The sequence below is a fragment of the Magnolia sinica genome, chromosome 1 (assembly GCF_029962835.1).
Source record: "Magnolia sinica isolate HGM2019 chromosome 1, MsV1, whole genome shotgun sequence".
Lineage (NCBI taxonomy): Eukaryota > Viridiplantae > Streptophyta > Magnoliopsida > Magnoliales > Magnoliaceae > Magnolia > Magnolia sinica.
The window spans coordinates 3,120,104-3,142,574 of NC_080573.1; the positions used below are offsets into that span (position 1 = coordinate 3,120,104).

At 40.4% G+C, this 22,471-nt stretch overlaps 1 protein-coding gene across 1 annotated transcript; it reads left to right on the plus strand.

Moving 5' to 3' along the window:
* The first annotated feature begins 7,387 nt into the window (after positions 1-7,387).
* On the plus strand, positions 7,388-12,074 carry LOC131236759 (sugar transport protein MST3-like). The gene is made up of 4 exons (XM_058234178.1): positions 7,388-7,617; positions 7,706-8,028; positions 10,312-10,947; positions 11,265-12,074. Exons 1-4 carry the CDS (start codon positions 7,485-7,487, stop codon positions 11,736-11,738), a joined length of 1,566 nt encoding a protein of 521 aa, XP_058090161.1. The 5' UTR covers positions 7,388-7,484; the 3' UTR covers positions 11,739-12,074.
* The last annotated feature ends 10,397 nt before the right edge of the window (positions 12,075-22,471 follow it).

Below are 22,471 nucleotides of genomic sequence, written 5' to 3' on the forward strand. Positions count from 1 at the left end.
GTGAGATCTATGCTCCCCTAAATTTTTATAATTTTTTGACCTTCCCGTGTCGCGGTATAGCCTGCACGGGCTGTCGCTAGGTGTTAACGGCCATCTAGCTTGGAGGCCAGCACCAGGTTCTATCAGGACCCGTCTGACCTATTCAATTGGGCTAATCTTGGTCTAATTTATTTATGATACCTCATTACGAGTAGCTTAAATGAACGGTCATGTGACAAATCCTATGTGGACGCCCCAGGACACTGTTCTGGTTGGGTGGGACGTTACACTACACCTAATGTTCAAGTGATTGAGCGGATTTATTGGCTTCGTACGGCTGATTAATTGGACTGATGTAGCTCTTTACTGGTACCACCCCTGTATACACTAACATTGAGTGCTAATGATTAATAAGTGATAATATAAGTTAATTAAAAAAAATTTCAGAATTTTTTTGAAAATCCAAAACAGTGAAAATCGAGGATGTTACAGCGGGGATCATCTGATGGACGTGTAATTCAGATAATTTTTCTATCCACATAATAACCAAAACTATACGGATGGTCTAGGTTGATTTATCACCCTGCCACGTAGGCCGTGGACAGATGCCTGTAAGCGTCACCGGACCGAATCATCTCCATGGACGGTGACGCGTATTTAAGGGGTGTTATTGCTACTCCGACTGCATATGTTGCTTGATACGCAGGCGCTCATAATTGTATATGTGTCACCAATTAATTCAAATTAAAACCGAGAAAATTGTCTATCCCATTGTCGCTAAATCAAAGCCCCAAAATCAGATTTGTTGAACAATCCTAGCCTTTGATTAATGGACGCTTGTTTGTTGAAATGGGAACATCATTTTTAACCGTCAAATAAATGTTCCACAGTCTGATAGATGGGTAATCAAATGATCATACTTTTTGGGATATGGTACATCCAAACTGGGATCCCTTAGTTGGACAGTTTAATTTGAACTACTCATATTTCAAGTATGCAATACTCATACTTCAAGTATGCAATATCCAAGTGCGTGCGTATCATCCATCCCACTCTGGCAGAGTATTAAAGTTTTCCTCGTTTAATAGGTACCTTACAGTAGTAATAGTCAACTAATAGAAGGAGAAGACAGAGAACAAAAACTGTAGAAAGGGAAATGACACCCAAAACCCACAAAGAACCCCAGTCGATACTCGAAAAAGCGCCTGCAAGACATTCAAAGGAGAAATAGCAATCTGAATGCGACGAAACTCGAAAAAGCGCAGGTTGCGCAGGATACCGACAGGTCGAATCCCAGGCCCTTGATCTAAGCAGTCTCCGTGTAAACGGGAAAAGAGCACCTATGGCAACTATACGATACTCTGGCATCGTACGACGCTTGATACTCAGGCACTGAATGTTACGCGTGGCATATTTTAACTAAAACTAAACCGATTGAATTGTGGAACACCCACTGTTTGATAAGTCAGATTGTTTGAACGATCCTAACCACAGATTCATGAACACTTGTTCTTTGGAATGGGACCATTAGATTTTCTTTTCATTTCTAACCGTCCAATAAATGGCAACCAATCTGATAATAGGATAATCAAATCAATCGAAAATTTTTGTTCATGATACATCAAAACTGGGACCTACAATTTGGATAGTTTATTAGACTCTCTTCTACGCTAAGTATGCAATTTCTAAGTAATTGCTAAGTGCCTGTGTATCGTTCATCACACCTTGCCAGAGTACCTAACTTTTTCTCAAACAACTTTCTAAGTCTAAAACAAGCGCCTGCATGACATTGGGCGGGCCCCACGTGCTTGCATAACTCCACGCAAGTCAAGCCAATCGCGATTGACCTATAAACCAAGAAAATTACGAAAATATCCTTTAATTTCACCAGACTTCCTTGTATCCGTCGGCAGGATGTAATATTGTCATACAGTTTCCCATGTATTAAGAAATTTTAAAATTTTATTTTATTGTTGACGATTGGTAATATAGTATTGCTTATATCAAGTACTCATCTTGCGTACATTTAGGAGATCCAAACCGTTCATCATGTGGGGCCTACTATAGTTGGGATCTGTGCTAGAAATTACTCTGGTCAGGTGATCGTATCGACCGGTTTGAGGACTTCCACCAACTGATTGTCGACCTTTGATTTGACTTTCTCTAGCCGCCCACATTCAATCCTCAGAAGTCATCGAATAAGTGGATTGGATGTCCCCGACCGACGATTTATACTCCCAACATGGTTGGGCCCACTAAATGGATGCTTGAGATACATGCGAGAGATGTGTAGAGTACGGAATGCTTGGCAACGGACGCGAGTTAGCTGCGACCCTGGATAAGCTACGTGGGTGGGACTCACCTTGATGTATGCACTGTATATCCACGCCGTCCATCTGTTTTTCCAGCTTATTTTAGGAAATGTTGCTAACAATGAAGTCGATAAAAATCTCAGGTGGACCACACCATAAGAAATATCATTTATAGAACGCCTACCATTCAATAACCACCTTTTTTATATCTACTCCGTTTTTGGTCCATGACTTTAAATAAGCTGGAGAACGGATGAATGGCACAAATATGCACCGCAGACATTGAGGTGGTTCCACTGTCAGAGTCCCACCCACATTGCTGTTACAGGGATCGCAGGCTCGTAGCTAAATAGCGTACCTTGGCAACTAATTTCCCTTGAAGTAGAAATACTTTGTTGTCATTTTCAATAATAAGATACTTTCAAAAAATATAAATAAATAAATAATATTGAGGAATGACACGATGTAGAACGTGGACAACGAAAATTCGGTGTATGTGCTGTTAACACTGTCCGCATTGATTAGAAACTTATGATGGGTGGGCCCCGCAAGAAAGGGCTAAGAGGCATGTCTACATCAAATAGGGGGAAGCCCCATTAGTCCGGACTAACTAATTCTAGTCAGGCACATAGCATAAAATGTATCTAGTACACGCTAAATCACAATCACCGCAAGGGAAGCTGGTCAATTTTGTAAAGGATGAGTCATGTGCCAGCTGACTGTACAAAGATTCGGACTGTGTATATCCGGAGAGCCGTTATGGTCGGTGGAACCATGAATTTGGGACGCCGATTGAGTACTTTTCCCACTAGGACTTAGCCAGAGAAGGACCGTCCTGTTAGGATCTAATCCGCACCCATTAATATGGACGCGGGTTAGGTGCTACCCCCCGCCTGTTACAAGCTCGAGATAGGCGGAGGCTCTGAGGATCCACGTTTATGTATGGATTTTATCTACACCGTTCATTTATTTTTTTATATTATTTTAGATTATCATCTCAAAAATAAGGGTGATCCAACGCTAAAGTGGAACACACCACAGGAAGAAACTGTGCTAAGGACACCCACCATTGAAACCATTGTAGGGCCCACCGTGCTGTTTATTTTCCATCCAATATGTGGATATAGTTTTATAAACGTGGATGAAGTGAAAAAAGCGAATATCATTTTGATCAAAACTTCTGTCTGTCACCAACAAATTTTCAACGGTAAGAATTTAATCCTCAACATGTGGTCCATTTGAGATCTGGATTTTGCTTATTTTTGGTATCATAATTTAAAATGATATGAAAAAATGGTTGGAGGATGTGGATGAAATCAATACATCATAGAGGCCCCTAAAGCCCAGCCTGTCTCGAGACTGGAACCGGCGAGGGTAGTACCTAATCCGCCCCCCATTAATATGGGGTATACTGTGATGTATGCGGATGATGCCCAAAAATGAGTGAACAGATAAAACAGATGGATGGTGTGGATATAAGACACATGCATAGTGGCCGGTCCCATGATTATTTTTACAAGAACCACTGTGGTTCCTTAGATCTACCCAAGCCGCGTGGAGTGGGTGCATCTTAATCTAAACCACTCAGGCAGTGGGTCCGATTATGTAAGAGATTAATATTTTTCAGTCAATATGAATTTGGGCATATGCCCTATCTAAAGTGAGGACAGCATTTGAACGGTTTAAGATTGAGGTAGATATGAGACACGTGCAGACAGCTGTGTGGATGTGTATGGATAGTAAAAATCCACCGGAGTACCAACGATCGTCTTGAGTTTGGCATTTTACTGGGGGATTTGGCAGGGATATCCATCAACTTAAAATCTAGAAAGAAAGAACTAATTTCTATAGCTTCCTGATCCTCCGTAATTACAAACAGTAAAAAAAAACAACATGCGTGAGTATACCGTTAGTGTGAGTGTACTCTCAGTCTTCACGTAGTCCAAAAGCCAGTACTCTCCTTCCTCACATAGACCTATACGCAAACCGATTAAAGCCAATGGTGCAGTCCTCAGTTGGATGGACTCAAGTTCCGTACAAAACTTTTATCTTATATACTCTAATCTCTCAATACAAATAGCGAGACGAGTAGAAAAGAGTGGTACAGTCAACGGGCCGGGCCTGGGTAGGTTTTGGCCCGGTTTTGAACTGTTTCAGCTTTTCAGGCTGGGTCGTCGGGCCAATTTATTTAAATCTGATTTTCAGGCCCCAGCCCGGCCTGTTGAAACCAAGTAACATTAGAATGGAAATTGGTAAAGATTCAAGGGTATTTATGTCCATTTCGAGGTCGGGTTGATTTTACGAGAGCATCGGTAAGAAGTAGATTTCATGATGCAATGAGATTTGATTGTCTTCTTTTGATAAGAGACGGTTATTTTCGTCCATCTGGAAATGGAAAGTTTTATTTCTTTCGCCATGCCGAATCTCGCACGTTTTTTCCCCGGAATTCGAGTCAGGATCGCGAGGATGTGTCACATGTGGGCCCCACATGCGGAGAGGTTTAGATGGTCGGAACCGTCCATACCCCGGGCATGGCTTTTAAAGGTAGACGGTCCCACAATCGCAGTCGACAAAAAACGCGGAGAGAGAGAGAGAGAGGTAACTTCTAGCACTTGTCAAGCCACATTTTGCTCTTTCTTTTCACGTGTCACTTATGCATAAATCCCGCCGCACAAAAGGTGGGCCTCAGCACAAAGCATCAGGGGCTGAAACCAGGATACCGGAGTCGGTCTATGTAAACGCAGTGACCCACCTGATAGTGGTCCGTTTCTCAGTCCCGTTCACATGTGATATGTCACCATGTTGTACGTGTTTTATCCACACCGTTCATCCATTTTGGATCATTATTTTATTTTAAGGGTGAGATCATTAAACGCTAACCATTATCCTAGGGCCCATTATAATGCTTATTTACCATCCAATCTGTTGACTAAGCCACACAGAACTGGATAAAGGGAAAACACAAATATCAGCTTCATTCAAAACTTCTGTGGCCCCCAATAAGTTTTTAACGGTGGGCGTTCAATCACCACGGTTTACTGTGGTGTGGTCCGTGGGAGATTTGGATTTACCTCATTTTCAAGCTCATGCGCAAAAATGGACCGGCAAAATTGATAGATGAACCGGCAAAATGGATAGACGGCATACATAAAACATACACATCTGGTGGGGTCCACATAGCCCAGAAGCAGTGTCAGTATGCAATCCGAGTCCGTGATGTGTATGTCCTATCAGACAACCTTATCCACTAGTTACCTCGCAAACATCCCGTGTAATTACCAAGACAACATGCGCTGATAAATCGGAAACTGGCTGATATGCCCTTTACCCAATTTATTAAATGGATAAGTTTTGTGAGGAAATTCGGCTGGAGTTAGGTATGCATGCTCACGGACGCATTCCCACTCCTATCCAGACTCCTGTGATAGTATTCCACCATTCTGAAATAGTGGTGATGCATACCGCTCGCATGTGTCACTCATAACGGTTGTCTAGACCGTCCAAATTGTGGGTCATGTTTTGGATCTCTAAAATGGCACTAATCAAGCAATCATCACCATTTAATTCATTGCAATCAAATTTATGGTTAAAGAGTAAACCAGTGAGTGGGCCAGGTTGTGAGTAAAATGCGCGAGCACATCAGAGCTTAATCGGTTCAAGGGTTAATTGAATTGTCAGTGTCCCCTTCATTGAGCCACATAAATTAGAGACATAAATTGAGAATCTAATATCCTCTCAGCCACCAATATTACATTCGGTTCATGTGATTAATATAAAGAATAGATGTTAATCCTCTTTAATGAGTTTAGTTTTTTTTTTTTTTTTTTAACAATAGATGTGAGTTTACTTATTCTTTCACCAACACTTTCCGTTTGAAATATTTTTTAAATGGATAAAAATACACTTTCAAATTAAAGAAGGCAAAATATTACCAATTTTATTGACATTGGGAAACGATGTTTATTACAATCGATAAATTATTAGACAACTAAATTAATAAATAAAAGAAAATAATGAATACCTTATATGTCTATCAAAATAAATTATTGAGGCGTGTGTAATTAACCAAATTGAAACTTAGATAATCATGGTCTATAACTTAAGGTTGCATAAATATTAATTAACCAAATACTCAGTTGAGCCCACCCGTGCCATCCATATGTTTTTCCATCTAATTTAAGGGTTTGAGCCCAAAATTGAGGCACATCCAAAGATCAAGTGGATGATACCAATGGAAACAGTGAGGATAATGATTTCCACCATTGAAAGCTTATAGGCCCCACAGTGATATTTATTTGTCATCCAACTTGTTCATAAGACCATATAGACATGGATAAAGGGAAAAAATAAATATAATCTTGATCCAAAACTTCTGTGGCCCCTAAGAATTTATCAACGTTAGACATTTAATTAAACTGTTTTCTGTGATGTTGTCCATTTAAACATTAGATATGTCTCATTTTTGGGATCAAGCCTAAATTTCTCTGGTAAATTGGATGGACAGAGCAGATAATATACATAAACCTTGGTGGACCTCAAAGAGTTTACTCAGTACGCTAAGCAGAGTGAATTACTCACTACGCAATCCGCTTCCATTTGTACGGGGGTGGGGTTTTCACACGGATTCTATCTTAGACAATGATACGGACTGTTCATGTTGTTATTACTGTCTTAAAATTGCTATCCCCTCATAATCATTCTATATTGATAATCCTAACCGTTGAATCTTGAATTTGAATATGATTCTAGCAAACTTCAGTCTTCCAAAATTCATCTTCACACACACCGTCAGATCAGCCAACCTTTTAGAAAGGTGGGACCTGTAACATAACCTGAAACATAAGGAAAAAAAGAAGAAGAATATTAACGGTTCATATCATAACTTACGATACAATCCACGGTTGAAACCTACGTACGGTGACTTTGGTATTGTGGGCCCGTATTCTCCGTCAAACTCGAACGGAGGCTTGCTATTTTTCTACGCTTACTCTTACCTTATCTCTTTCCAAATCCTGGATATTTATCTGCCAGCTAAGCATATTTCCTATTGTACCCTTCACTCTACTTTATAAATACACCCGTCTTACAGGATTCCGAACTTCATTCGCTCTCTGCAAATTCTCGCTCTCTCTCTCTCTCTCTCTCTCTCTCTCTCTCTCTCCAATTTGCGTAAAAGGCTTCGAAGGATCATCAATGGCGGGCGGTTCTTTCGTTTCTTCCGACGGTAATAAGGTTTATCCCGGCAAATTGACGGTATATGTGATCTTCACATGTATCATTGCCGCCACCGGTGGTCTGATCTTCGGCTATGATATTGGTATTTCCGGTAAGTTCGATTTCGAACCGTTAGATCTGAATTTCATAGCATGATTTGAGTGATCCGGAGGTTTATTATATGAATCTGGTGGTTGCAGGTGGAGTGACGTCGATGGAGCCGTTTCTACGGAAGTTTTTTCCGTCGGTTTACCGGAAGATGAAGGAAGATAAATCGAAGAACCAGTACTGTACATTTGACAGCGTTAAATTGACGCTTTTCACTTCGTCTCTGTATCTTGCGGCGTTGATAGCTTCCATCGTAGCGTCGTGGGTGACGAGGAAGCTCGGAAGAAAGATATCGATGCTGGTGGGTGGTGCTGTCTTTCTTGCCGGAGCGGTCATCAATGGCGCTGCGAAGGATGTTGCGATGCTGATCATCGGTCGGATTCTACTCGGTATTGGTGTTGGTTTTGCTAATCAGGTAAAATCCCGCTATCTATTTCTTTTTTCCTTTTGAAAATCTATACTGTTGAAATTGTATTCTACACCGTCCATTGGACATGGGTTTTAATTGCCCGGATGGTTAGATCATCTGATCAGATCCGTGATTTAGACGGTGGACATTGCGATTTTTATCTCCATGTGCACGGTTCTCTGCAGTCTTCTCTCTTCCTGGCTTGTTGCGAAGATGGAAAGGTGTTCCCAGGATGAAAGCTGGAGTGTTCGCAGAATTTTTTGCTTTATTATTATTATTATTATTTTATTTTATTTTAAATTTTCAGTTTTGTATGCGTCTGCTATTTTATTTGTTGTCGCTTTTGTGTTTGATTCTCCTTTTTGCCTTTTTGTGTTAGATCTGTGTTTGAACGGCAGAGATGTGTTTTTCTGCAGCTTTTTCCTCCTGCGTATGCTTTTCCTCACTGCGCTTCTGATGTCTCTGTATAATGAAAATGAAACAATCGTTTTTAATTGGCTGTATTTCAGATTTAAATAATGAAGAACGAAAAAAAAACGAATTTTCTTTTCGAATCAGAAACGACGGATTTGAACAGCCGTTTACTTAGAAAGCAACGGCTTTTGAATTATATTACTATTTTCCCCAAAGTCATTCAATTGGCTTGTTTTTTCAATGGTTTTGGTTGTCTTTATTGTAAATTTTTTTCCTGTCATAATCTTGATTTAGAAATAAAGTAATGCTAAAGCAATTCCCATGAGGTGACTCTGAAGAGGGGATGTAAATCGCAGCATGTGTGCTAGTCGTACGCGTGTGTGAAATCTGAGTCGTGTTTTAGGTTCGGATAAACTCGTTAACGCTGTCTGAAAATCGACTGTTTGCCCGGATTGCGAGTAAGCGACTTGCCTGTAACACTAATCTCAGTAATCCCCTGCAACCAATGTTGATGCGACGCACCGGGATGTCTGAACATCCACTCCGTTCGTCTCTTGCGCCAGCTAATTTTAGAAGATGTTCCCCACATGAGGCAGTTCCAAAAGTCAAGCGTGCCGCACCGCACGAAACCGGTGATGGTAATGCGCACCGTTTAAATCTTCTTTGGGCCCACAGTAGTTCAAGATCAGTCTTGACTCTGGGTTCTCCCTTTTTTCTGGAGGAAATCACATCATAAAAGAGTTGGATGACAGTATAAATATCACGGTGGGGATTTAACACGGACATCACGGTGGTCCCCACTGAGCTTAGGGATACATGGGAAATTGTGTCCGGATTTCTGAACTCCATGCCACGTCGGCTTTGTTTCCGCGTTTTATCCCTTTGCGTGCATCTTTCATCTTTGGAAAATTGTAATTGCTGTAGGTCTTGATCTTTGGCTGTTGATCTTGTGGAGCTTCATGTGGATTTTTATATTTTTTAGAGTTTTAATAGGCTATAGGTCTGTTTTTTTTTTTTAATTTTTTTTACACGCGCATCACACACACCCCACACCCACCGACGCACGCAAACCCCAGACCTCTTGTTGAAAATCCTGGGAGTCTACCACCGATCTTGGATTTTGATCTTGATTGAACGCCCCGCCTGCGTTTTAATCTGGACCCTTCGTCAATGTACACACTGCGAACATGCCAAGGACAGAAATAATAGTGGCGCACTGATCCGGCGGACACCTGAAAATTGGCTGGTAGTGAAAGAAGTCCAAGCGTCAATTTATGGCTTACTTGACATCTTGCACTACCTAATGAAGGGCCCAGATTAATCAGACGTTCCATCAGATTGTTGGAATGGGGCTCCACATTGTAGCTGGAAGTCCGGTGGAACACATTCTATCACAATTGTAGTCTAGCAGCGTACCTACCCTATGGCGCTTTTTTAATGTTTTATTTTCTTTCTTAAAAATCTACCTTCGATGGGTACTGCGGAGCCCTCATGACATCTCCAATTCAGGCCTGGTAGATTGCACACGAATCTAAGGTCCTGACCATTCTCCATTGCATGTTCAGTGTACCCTACCTGGCCATGAATGGCTTGGATCTCTAACATGTGTGCCGTTCAACGGTTTTTCCAATGTGTGCCGTTCACATGATAGCACAACTGTTAAATCCACGACCATCTTAGCGAAGCTCTTTTTGTTAATAACATAGTTGGTCTTTTCAGCTTTTTTCTCGTTATTTTCTAAAAAAATCTTGTTTAATTAGAATTATTTCCTCATACTTGTAAAATTAGAATTGTTCCTCTTAAATAGCAGTGAAACTCTGTTGCGGACATATCAGATTAATGTAAAATTGCTCATGCTTTTAATTGAATTTGCAGTCTGTTCCAGTCTACCTCTCCGAAATGGCTCCAGCCAGCTACCGTGGTTCCCTCAACATGTGCTTCCAGCTAATGATCACCATCGGCATCCTCGCGGCCAATCTTATTAATTATGGAACGGACAAGATCAAAGGAGGCTGGGGTTGGCGGGTCAGCTTGGGTGGTGCTGGTATTCCTGCCTTAATCATCACCCTTGGCTCTTTAGTCCTTCCCGACACCCCCAATTCCCTCATCGATCGGTTCCCAGACAACCCAGATAAGGCCCGCTCGATGCTCCGACGCATTCGTGGTACCGATGATATCGACGAGGAGTACAAGGACCTTCTGGCAGCCAGTGTTGAGTCAAGGAACGTCCAGCACCCCTGGCGCAACATCCTGTTGAGGAAGTATCGCGCCCAATTGGTAATGGCGATCGCAATTCCTTTCTTCCAGCAATTGACGGGTATCAACGTCATCATGTTCTACGCCCCTGTTCTTTTCAAGACGATTGGGTTCGGCAATAATGCGTCGTTGATTTCTGCGGTCATCACTGGCGGTGTCAATGTCGCTGCGACATTTGTTTCTATCTATTCAGTAGATAAGCTTGGCAGAAGGGTTCTCTTCCTTGAGGGTGGAGTTCAGATGCTCATTTGCCAGGTAATGATAGCATCTCTTTCTTTTCTTCCGAAAAAGTCGTTAAAATCTTGATTTTGTACTTAGATTACTTTGGTCTTTCTCTCATAATAGTCCATCAGCATCAAGGTTGGTAATTCTAGTAACGATTCACTGTATTACATGATACACGACATCACACGTTTCATATTGGCCCATACGATGTATTTTTATCAAGTATTGTGAATTTTTCAATGTTCAAAAAATCCTCAGCAATACATGCTAGATATGGGCCGTTACGTTTCAAGTCAATCCATATCTTTTAAAACAATGACTAATAACACTTGTGTTCTCTTTTGTAGATCGCTGTTGGGACACTTATTGCCATTAAGTTCGGTGTCTCAGGGGTGGCTGATATCTCCAAGGGGTATGCCAATTTGGTGGTCTTCTTCATTTGTCTCTATGTAGCTGGGTTTGCGTGGTCATGGGGCCCACTAGGCTGGCTGGTACCCAGTGAGATCTTCCCCCTTGAAATCCGATCAGCGGGCCAGAGTATCAACGTTTGTGTGAACATGTTCTTCACGTTTCTCATTGCCCAAATCTTCCTAACCATGCTTTGCCACATGAAATTCGGACTCTTCTACTTCTTCGGCTTTTGGGTGTTTGTCATGACCATCTTCATTTACATGTTCCTCCCCGAAACCAAGAACAAGCCCATTGAAGAGGTGGTCCTAGTTTGGAAGAAACATTGGTTCTGGTCCAGGTTCATTGCCGATGAGGACATCCCTCAAGGGCTTGAGATGAGGGACGCAGACCCTAAGAAGTTAGCCGTCTGATGGAGGACACAAAAAGACGAAATCTGGCCCTTTATTTTCTTGCTTTCTCTGATTCGTGACTCTTTTGATTTAAGAACAGAACTCTTTAACATTGGCTCTTTTTTTTTTTTTTTTTTTCCAAATTGGGCTCTGGTTTATAGGAGAATTCCTGTATATATTATATGGGGAAGGAACTTCTTGTTTTGGAAGTTGGGAGTAAGAAGGGGAAAGTATGGTTATTGGTTGATAATGACTTTTATATATTGTGTTGGGTCGCTGCATAAGATGTTGTTAATCAATCCATTTTCTAGGGCTGTGAAATGATGGATGGCTTGGAATACATGTGCCTGTTTTCAACATAAGAAAAATATATGTGGCCCACTATACTATTTCACGGGCTTTACTTCTGTAATGTTGTGTTGGACGTGTGCCCCACCTAATGTAGCGCTGTGATGTCTCCTTTTTGGCTCGTGTGTGGTGCATGTGGATGTGATTTGTATATGGGCCTAATTATAGCATGATCGACTATTTGAACAAGCGAGTTTAAGATGTGACCTTCCATTTGATAGTAATGATAATATAATAGCATGAACCGTTGAACAAGCGAGTTTAAGATGCGTCGCTTGTCTCTTGTTCAATCAATACATCCGACCATCAATCCTGGCCCTAGAAAAGAAGGCCAATTTAACTGGTTTGGCGTTTAGGACCGATTGTTCAGTGAGGAGTTTCTGCTACAGCCTGGACTAATCTAAAAAGTGCTCACCTATGAGCATGGAATTGAAATCTTGAATTTCTAATCCTGGATGTGAAATTCTGAATTTTCAGTTTTAATTGACAGCCTGTATTTTTTAATTTATGGATTTTAGACTCTCGGATTTCTCGCATCAAGTCCATTGTAAAATGATTTTTAGCCAAAAATAATATGATTTGAAGTTTTTAATAGTTGTGAGCTCACTAATTTTATAATTCTGAAATTGAAAGTCATAATTTTCATGGCGAATCCCTTCTCTTACCATCCGACTCTACATTCTATTTATGGAAAGTTTTAATTGTTTATTTACTTTTTAAAATGAACTTTAAAAAAAAAAAAAAAAAACAGAACACTTTGGTCCATCCAATCCATCTATCAGATTAACCCAATATTCAACATGTTTTCCCAAAAGTAAATCTTGTGCAAAGCATGTGCAACGTTTAATGGTTAAAAAAAAAAAAAAAACAAAACGTAGGCTAGTTGTATAGAGCTGTGTGTGTGTGTGTATATAATTTTTTTTTATTGCATATTAGGGCCCACCTGACCAGTAGATCAACCTGATTATCAGGCTAGGGCATCAATATAATGTTTCTTTTCTGATGGTTGGATTGGATCTTAGACCCATTGTGAAATGCTGGCACATGTGGCATGTATATGAGGTTCCCGCGTTCTGGATGTTAAAATTCACTGTGCGGATGAAATCTGGATTGTTCATTGGATGGTCTAAGTGGACCAGTAGCTCAAAGAGGTTCTACCAAAAAACCCAGGCCAAAATCCTGCTCCAGGTTGTAAGGGCAAAAGCCTTCTATTTTGAGGGTCAGGATCATCCGATCATTATTATCTTTTAAGCGGTGGACCATCCACCGGCCTGATGAATAACAAGGCCGGTAGGTACACGTACGACATGTGGGTTTGGGATGTCTCTGTGTAATGTCCGTGACCGACACAACCTTTTCATTATTCGTTGAAATCTTTATTGTTGGTTACAGTGTCCTGACGATAGATCCAGATAAAGCCATCTCTCAACTGCACACGTGCAAGAGTGACGCATCAACCGGATGAACTGGAATAGGGTAGAGCCATCTCTCAACTGCACACGTGCAAGAGTGATGCATCAATCGGAGCCGTCCATATACAAATACCAATAATGGATGGCCAATTTTCACTATTCTTCATTTTCCCGTATTGAATGTTGACACCATTTAACTACTACTGTTTGCCGCGGTTAGTTAAAAGGCCATTTATCAGATGTATAGGATCATTTGATGGATGTTTATTTCATGTACGGAAAACTAATCATTTCTTACTCTGGCAGAGTGTGACGCTTGATACACAAGCACTCGAAATTTGTACACGTGGCATACATGAAACCGGCTAAACCGGGGAAGCCACCGTGGATAAATTAGTCTCAAGATCAAATCGGCTGATCATTCCCTGTCCTCTGATTCGTCCGAATTTGAAATATGGCCACTGGATATTTTAAATTATATCCGTACAATAAATATCCATATATCCAATAGCCGTATGGTCAGGCTAACTTAAGTGGTGCCCATAATTTGAATAAGTTGTACGCCCATGTATGCAATTTCTAAGTGCCCGTGTATCATCTATCATACTCTGCAAGAGTACCAAATTTTCGGCCTTTGAAAAGCACAGCGCAGACGGCGAATCGATTTTGAGCCGTGGATTTTCATTAGTCTAGGTTGACTACCGAGTAACACTAAAATCTACTTTTTCCTTATAAACAAGTGGGGCACATGGTTTTAGTAGTGATCACAAGACGTTGATATGATGCAACTTACGGTAGATGGTCAATTGACCAAATATTCCCTAGATTGGAAGTTCACTTTACATATTAAACAAGCGGGACGCTTGTGCCTACTATGTGCTCGATGAATTGCCGTAAAGAACACGGTTAGGCTATGAATTGCCAGCCAAGGTTGAATTTCCTAACAAATGTCGTATATGAATGTATTTCTTTGTTTTTTCATTGGTTGTTACGTATAGTCATCGATATTTGAATTTTTCCGTTCCACAAGCTGGAGAAATCGCCCTCAAATCTCCATCAAATCTCAAAAATTCATTTGGAGATGTTAGCTGGAATGCTTATCCCATATTGGCAATATATGGACACAAATCTACCAACACTATAATAAACGTTAATAATAAAAACCATAGCTTGGTACAAGGAAGCACAAACGATTGGATGTTAAGCTGAGTTAAGGTGACTCGGAGACTTGACTCAATATCTTACGAATTATAAATTTAAGAATAAGATAGGAATAATAAATACAAAAACTAAAATTAAATGATGCCGTTCAATTCTTCCCCATGGCAAAAGTCGTTATTGTGGATGACTCATTATTATTATTTTTTCTTTAAAAAATTAGTATAGTCCGCATGTATATGACGTTCTGCACATCCAAAATATGTATCCCACCAAATGGATGATCCAAAAGTTTTGCATTAAATCATCAACTGAGCTATGAAAATTTTGGGTGTTGTAAGTTTTTTTTTTTTTATAGTGTGGCCCATCTTATGGTTGGGTGGAATGGCCCACCTTATGATGTGATCTTTCAAATTTTTGGTTCATCTTATTATCACGGTGGATTGCATTTGTTAGACAGGTTGAATGTCATATACATCAACATGGCCTCATTATTACGGCTTTTAACATTTTAAAGGAGAAAAGGACAATTTAATTATTTTATTTTATTTTTTTCTAAAATTTTGATTATGCAAGTGCCGTAAACTACATGAAATTCAATGCAGATGTGTTATGGTACTAAATTTAATATGTGATTTAGATAGATAATGGAATATTAATTCCTTAAATATATCTACATTGTTACCATGCAAATGCTATTGGGGGAAGCCGGCATTTCCATCTAAACGCGTGCAATTTACAAGTGGCTTTTCAGGAGGCAGGAAAGCTAACCTGATCTGTGAAATCACGGAGTTTTTGTGACATCCAATCCGTTCATCATTGTGGATCGATCATGTTCTCGGCACCCAAAAATCAGGTCGATCCAAAACTCAATTGGGCCATGCCTGAAATCTCTAAAATCACGTTGTGTGGCCCATCTGAGCTTTGGAATGGCCTCTTTTTTTTCTTGTTCATTCATCCTGGTGGGGTGGATCTTCTAAATGGATTGGATGGAATAAATAAATAAGATATGTCGTAGTCAATTTAGAAGGTTTTTAATGATTGTCATTCCCATCCCAACTGTTTCCTGTGGTGTGGCCCACCGATTTTTAACCAACCTAATTTTTGGGCACCGAGGATAAGATGAGGGGCCTCATATGATGGATGGATTAGATGTCATGCACATATCATGGTCGCCCCACACAATGCTTTGGGGTCGTTTTCCATGAGGATGTTTCCAGGAACAATCACTAGCACTTTTATGCCTGCAAAAATTGCCTCATCATTTCGCGCAAATCGCTTTTTACTAAATAATAATAGAAGAGCTTTCCTAAGCTCACATCACACGCCAAAGTACATGGCAATATGAAACACGTGTCTCGCATCCATGCCATACATCAGATGAGGCCCACTGTGTACATGTCCTGATTGGCTGATCATGCATGCCAAGCATGTAGAAAAAAAAATTCAATGTCTGCATCTGACATACACTTGTATCTTGCCTGATTAGTGATTGGCCTAATTATCAGGACGGACCATCGAAAAGAAGGGCCCACATGACACATGGTTTGGAAGTCAATCACAATGGCAAGTTATCACGTGTGGGCGTATGTAGAGGTGAGTGTGTGGCTACCAAAACTCTAATAATTGAAGACAAATGATCCTTGTTTCTGAAGATCTCTTTCTCTGCTTTATTGGAAAAGTGGAATCGAATATCACATGTTTGGATTATAGATTGTATTTTATGGGAAAATGCTCTTGGATGAGGGAGAGACAGAGAGAGCATATATGGATAAGGAGTATCATGATACGCATGGAAAGTTATATACGAGATGAGTCATTTCATCATGCTTTTGATGTGAAGAAAAGTAAGTCATGTGAAGGTATTAATTCCCATTGCTTTTGCCGGCATAAAAGCTATGTATGAGATTTGGATAAGAGGAAAATTGGGTCCCAGCCTCATTAGATGTCCAGTTGCCAAGTGTCCAAATTCCGTACACGGGTGGTGTTGAAATTTAGTTTTTGAAAAATCAAATAAATTTGAAAATTTTATTTCTTACTAAATAAATTTAAAATTTTCAAATGAAAAAGTACGGTTTCCGTTTAATCCCACATCGGAGATGAGAAAACAAGTTTTGTAGATGCTAGGTTTACAATTCTAATGCATAGTTTGGATAGGGTGTGGGTAGGATGGCTATACTGACGTTAGTTGGCACACTTTAGAGCCTTAAAAGACACAACGGTCTAAAATGGACAAGTTGTGATGATCTAATAATCAAATCTTTTGATCCAACGATCTGAAGCAAACTAAATTCATTATCAACAGTTAAAAATATATTTCAAACAATTCTCAATCATTAATGGCCAACTAACTAAAAAGAAATAATATTCTTTAATTATTTTTTTTTCAATTATCTAATAATTTTCACAACAAGTGATCATCGGATGGTGATCTGGACCATTGATTTGATGGACCCAGCGTGGATGGGGGATTCCCAGGAAGCCTACCTGCTTCGAAGGTCCCCCAACATTTGATTAGCAGCTTTAAGTAGACAGTCAAGAAGAAATCAGTGACATGGTCCACACTCGACTGGTGAAAGATTGAAGGGTTAGAAACTTCCAAACTGTGACTTTTTTGGGGGAATACACATACACTTAACAGAAGGGGCCATCATATTAATGGTCTGCAATGCCTAGCAATGGACCCCATATGCCTAGATGAACTTACGCTGAGGCTGACAACCCTACAATTTCTCTTTGGATAAATCAAAGGTATGGGATTTTTCTTTATCCTGTTTTCCTTTATTTGTGATTGAAAATGAAAAGCCTCTGAGTAGGTGGGATCCCCCTGCAGTTATCAAACAGTTAAACCTACCCTCCGCCACTTGCTACATGCTAAAGTGCGCATGTGGGTGGTCTTTAGGACCTCCATGTACTTGCCTGCGTAGCGGCTGGTCCAGGTCATGGAACATTAGTTCTCACCACAGATGGGTCGTGGTAGCTTCTAGTCGTCCACATACAACCATGCATCGGGTAATCCACACCATTCATTTTCCTGGTCCCACTATGGATAGGCCACTTGCTAAAAATTGACATCCATGGTGATGGTGTTAGGAACAAGAATGCCATCCTAATCTGCACCATGAATCCTGTGGACCCCACTATGGATGGCCATTAATGAACATCAACTCCCTTCAACAATGTTAGAAACTAAAATGGTGACTGCCACCACATTGAGCAAGTTTGGGGGTGTTACACACAAATTTATGTGGAAATGGAATTTGTTTTCCATAGAAATGACAGTTAGGCATTGTGATTGTTGTCTGATAAATCAAGATTCCACCTAGGATTCAATTGAGAGCTCTTGACATGGATTTCCTTTTCCAACAATGTCCATGAAAATAATTATTGAATCATCATTGTTTTTTTTTTTTTTTTTTTAAACATATATTTCTCTTGGGCTCCTCTTATCAAGCTCACCGTAAGGTTTGGTGAAGCATTTTAGTGTTATGGAAAATGAAGGGAAGGAAAAGAAAGAAAGAAAAAGAGCATGGAATGGAACTGAATGTCAGGTAATCTTTGATTCAAAATAAGGTCTTAGGTTCCAACCTAAGTTACCTGCAAAAAGGGATTGAGATTAAGACCTCTAACCCATGAGGTTTGCTACAATTCATGCCAATGTACTGCTATTTTGAGGTTGGGACTGTGGCCCTTTGATCCTGGTCCAAAGTCCAAAAACTCAAAACCTTCTTATATTACGTGCCATGCCATCCATGAGCGACAACCCAAGAAAATCTTCAAAATTAAAAGATTCTATCAGCAAGATCCAAAAAGTGTGTTCATAGTTGAAGGAAAATTGTGAAATGATCAAATAAGTCGGAAGTATTTTGTGAATTTATATGGGCTTTGTTAGCCCATGAGTCAACTGGGCTGGCCCACTATTAAGTTAGGTTTGTGCAAAATTAAATAGGTAGTGGGTTGGACCCAAGCTTGAAAATGTGACAAATTCAATTAGATGGGTCATGGTTTGATGTAGAGCGGGTCATGTATAGTTTCATGGCCAAGATGAATCAAAAAAGGTCCAGTTGATGACAGAAGTGATCCAGACCATATCGGAACTTAAAACGGACGTATCTTGCAAGTCGGAATGAGCTATCAGACGTACCATATATAATTTTGGAGTAGTATGAGCTACTTTAGCCACCCAACCCTCTATACTGGCTTTCCCACGCCGAATTTGTGAAATACCATCAGATCGACAATCAATTTCATGTTTTGTTTTCGTTTTTACTATTTATAGTAAGTTTTAATTTGAGTATAACTCTTCATCTGTTGGGCTTTAGGAGTTGCGTCCGACATGAAAAGTGCTTAGAATAATTAGGGGAGTGTCATGATTTGGCCCATTAGGACACTTACTATTTTTGGATGAAAACCATGCGCACTAGTAGGAATCACAACCATCTATAAATATAGTAAGTCATGATTTCTAAGAGTTTTAGTTGTAGTTTAATTCTGAAAAGTATCCCTATTTAAAGGGGTGTAATCTCACTTTTTTATTCATCAATCAAATTATGAATTTTATAAAATTTGTTTTTATTTTGTTTGTTTTTTTCTCGTGAATTTGAGAAGTCTCTGTGAGGAGTCTGGAGAAGTTTCATGGATTGGGAACAATTATCCACTTGAAGAAGACAGTGCTCGACCTCACATCCTTCCCTGCATCATGATTATACTATACTTGACCTAGAAATTTTCGATAGTCTAGGAAAGGTAGCTCACTCGACCTGGACCAAAATGCAGGAGAAGATAATGCAAGATAGATAAATATGTATGGTGCATGTATATATGTGTATTCCCTTAATTGGGCCGAGCTAGACATATATGGTTCCCCATATTCCATTCTCAAATTAGATTTTCGTTTTGCTATGTTAGATTGCACTAGGGCAAGCCAACCTGATTTCAGTTAAAAGAATTGAGTTGAGCTTGAATTGTATAAATTTTAAGCAACCTGGGTAAAGGGTCCTAAGTCAGGTTCAAGCAAAACTTATTATCAACTTAGTAAGTAGGCTTACCCCAGGCCAATTTCTACCCCTAATGAGGGGAATGTTATATAATTGGAACCTTGAAACATGACCCTAGATTCAATAGCCATAAACCAAACCAAAAAAAGAAGAAGCAATATCTTACCATGCATTGTTGCACTTGTGTTGTTGACAAAGAACAAGAAATTATTGTTTATAATTTTAAAAATATTTTGTCTTTGTTTTAGTTTCCTACTTTGTGATAGAGTTTTCCTCCTCAGTTCAGAGGAGAGATAGTGCAGTGGGTTGAAATTCAGAGTATTTCACCGCGCTGCTCGACCGGTAGAGTGGGCTACTCGACCAGTCGAGTAGAGCTTGACTCAAAGTCCAGCGATCAATTAATGTATTTTCTTCGAGGTGCTCGATCAGTCGAGGGAAGTGTTCGACCGGTCGAGGACTCGGCTTGACCAGTCGAGGTTACGCAGATTCGAGTCCGGATCTTGTGCGGACTGTGAAAATCTGTGGCGATTTCGCAATAGGTGCGAAAGAGAGTTGTCTAAACTATAAATATGGTTCCAAGGGCTTTTCTAGGTAATTCAAGAGGGTTTCCTAAAGCTTCGTAAGGGTTTGCTAAAGGGTTTAGGGCTATCAAAGGTGTGAGAGAGAGAGAGAGAGGGAGAAAGAGAGAGATGAAGCTTGTACAAGGGAGGTTCTGCTCGTAAAGGTGATCTACTGTGCACTTGACATCTTAGCGCTTCTACGCCTTCGCAATCAGTGAGATCTCTCCGTTTTTCTTTATTCTTTTATTGTTTATCCACTCCTACGTGAGTGAAGAAGGTTTGATCCAGGCGGTGTGTGCTTGTGATCGGTTGTAACGTTCTACTTCATAGTGGATTGTTGATCTGGACGAGGTCCCATGGTTTTTCCCTTTTTGAGGATTTTTCATGTAAAAATCTCATGTCGTGTGGTTTTTGATTTGATTTATTTCATTGCTTTAATATCCCATATATAATTCTGGTGTTTGTGGGAAGCTAGATCTTAAGGTTTTGTATAAAGGCCCCAACACTTTGTACCTGAAACATGCAATGTTCAGAGGGAACGAGGAATTCTTGAACATGCAACTGGAAAAAATAAATTTAGAGAGTGGTGTGATGATTTTGTCAAATAGCATCATTCACCACCACCACCAGTGCGTCAAATGGGTAGGACATCCGAACGTAAAAAGGGCAGACAAAACCCATTCTTTAGGTTGAAACCGTGTGGGATGCCTGATGAGTGGACCATCCATATTCCTTTGCTGCATTATCTTTGAGGTGGGGCCCACCATTTACAGGGTTTGAGATGCCATATGGTAGCTACACATTGGTTGGAAAGATGGGGCCACATGCAGCTGTAAGTGATCAAATTCTCTTCTCAAATCACCCGAGCGGTGACTTGGTTTGAGTGCCGAACTAATCTTCATAAAAATGGGGGAAGATTTCAACTGGGCTTATCAGTATTCTCCATCCATAAAACAGTCCGTGTTGAGGCCCATGGATATCTAACCGATACTTTCTGATAAGCCTTCAATTCAGCCAAAATTTCAACTGATTGGTCGACATGCAGCTTTCTTCTTCTTCTTCTTCTTTTATTTATTTATTTATTTATTTTATTTTTAGGGTTTGCTTGTCACAGGACCATATGGTCCAGATTTGTGCCTGAGTTTTAGGCGAAGTAGCTAACTGGGAATGGCCTCAATGGGCTTAGTTAACATTGATGGGCTGAGTATTTGGCTAGTGGGCAATCTAAAACTCAATTCCATAGCTCACTGGGTTGGGTTGGTTTGTGACTGGGAGACCAACCACATGGATAAGGAGCATCATGATACGCATGGAAAGTTGTATATGAAATGAGTCATTTCATCACGCTTTGGAAATGAAGAAAAGTAAGTCATGTGAGGGTAGTAATTCCCATTTCCTTTTGCCGGCCTAAAAGCTCTGTATGAGATTTGGTTAAGAGGGAAATTGGGTCCTAGCCTCATTAAATGTCCAGTTGCCAAGTGTCCAAATTCCGTACATGGGTGGTCCCTGGATGGTGATCTGGACCATTGATTTGATGGGCCCACCGTGGATGGGGGATTCCCCAGAAGCCTACTTGCTTTGAAGATCCCCAACATTTGATTAACGGCTATAAGTAGACAGTCAAGAAGAAATCAGTTCGATGGTCCACATTGGACAGATGAAAGATTGAAGGGCCCATCATATTAATGGTCTGCATCGCCTTGCAATGGGGCCTATATGTGTGGTATGGGTCCCTTGATGAACTTATGCTGAGGCTGAAGACCCTACAATTTTGGCTTTGGATAAATCAAAGGTATGTGATTTTTCTTTTTCCTGTTTTCTTTTATTTGTGATTGAAAATGAAAAGCCTGGGAGGAGTAGGTGGGATCGCCCTCCAGTTATTAACAGTCAAACCTACATTCGGCCACTTGCTACTTGCTAAAGTGCGCTTGAGGGTTGTCTTTGGAACCCCCATGCACCTGATTGCGTAGCGGCTGGTCCTGGCCACGGACTGTTAGTTTTCACCGCGGATGGGTCCTTTAGGACAAGAGGTGGCTTTTAGTCATCCACATACAACCATGCATCGGGTGATCCACACCGTTCATCTTCTGGGACCCACTATGGATAGGCCACTTACTAAAAATTGACATCCATGGATGATGGCGTTAGGAACAGGAATATCATGCTACTCCACAGCATGAATCATGTGGACCCCACCATGGATGGTCACTAGTGAACATCAACACTCATTTGATAATGTTAGAAACGAAAATGGGGACTTCATTGAATAATTTTGGGGC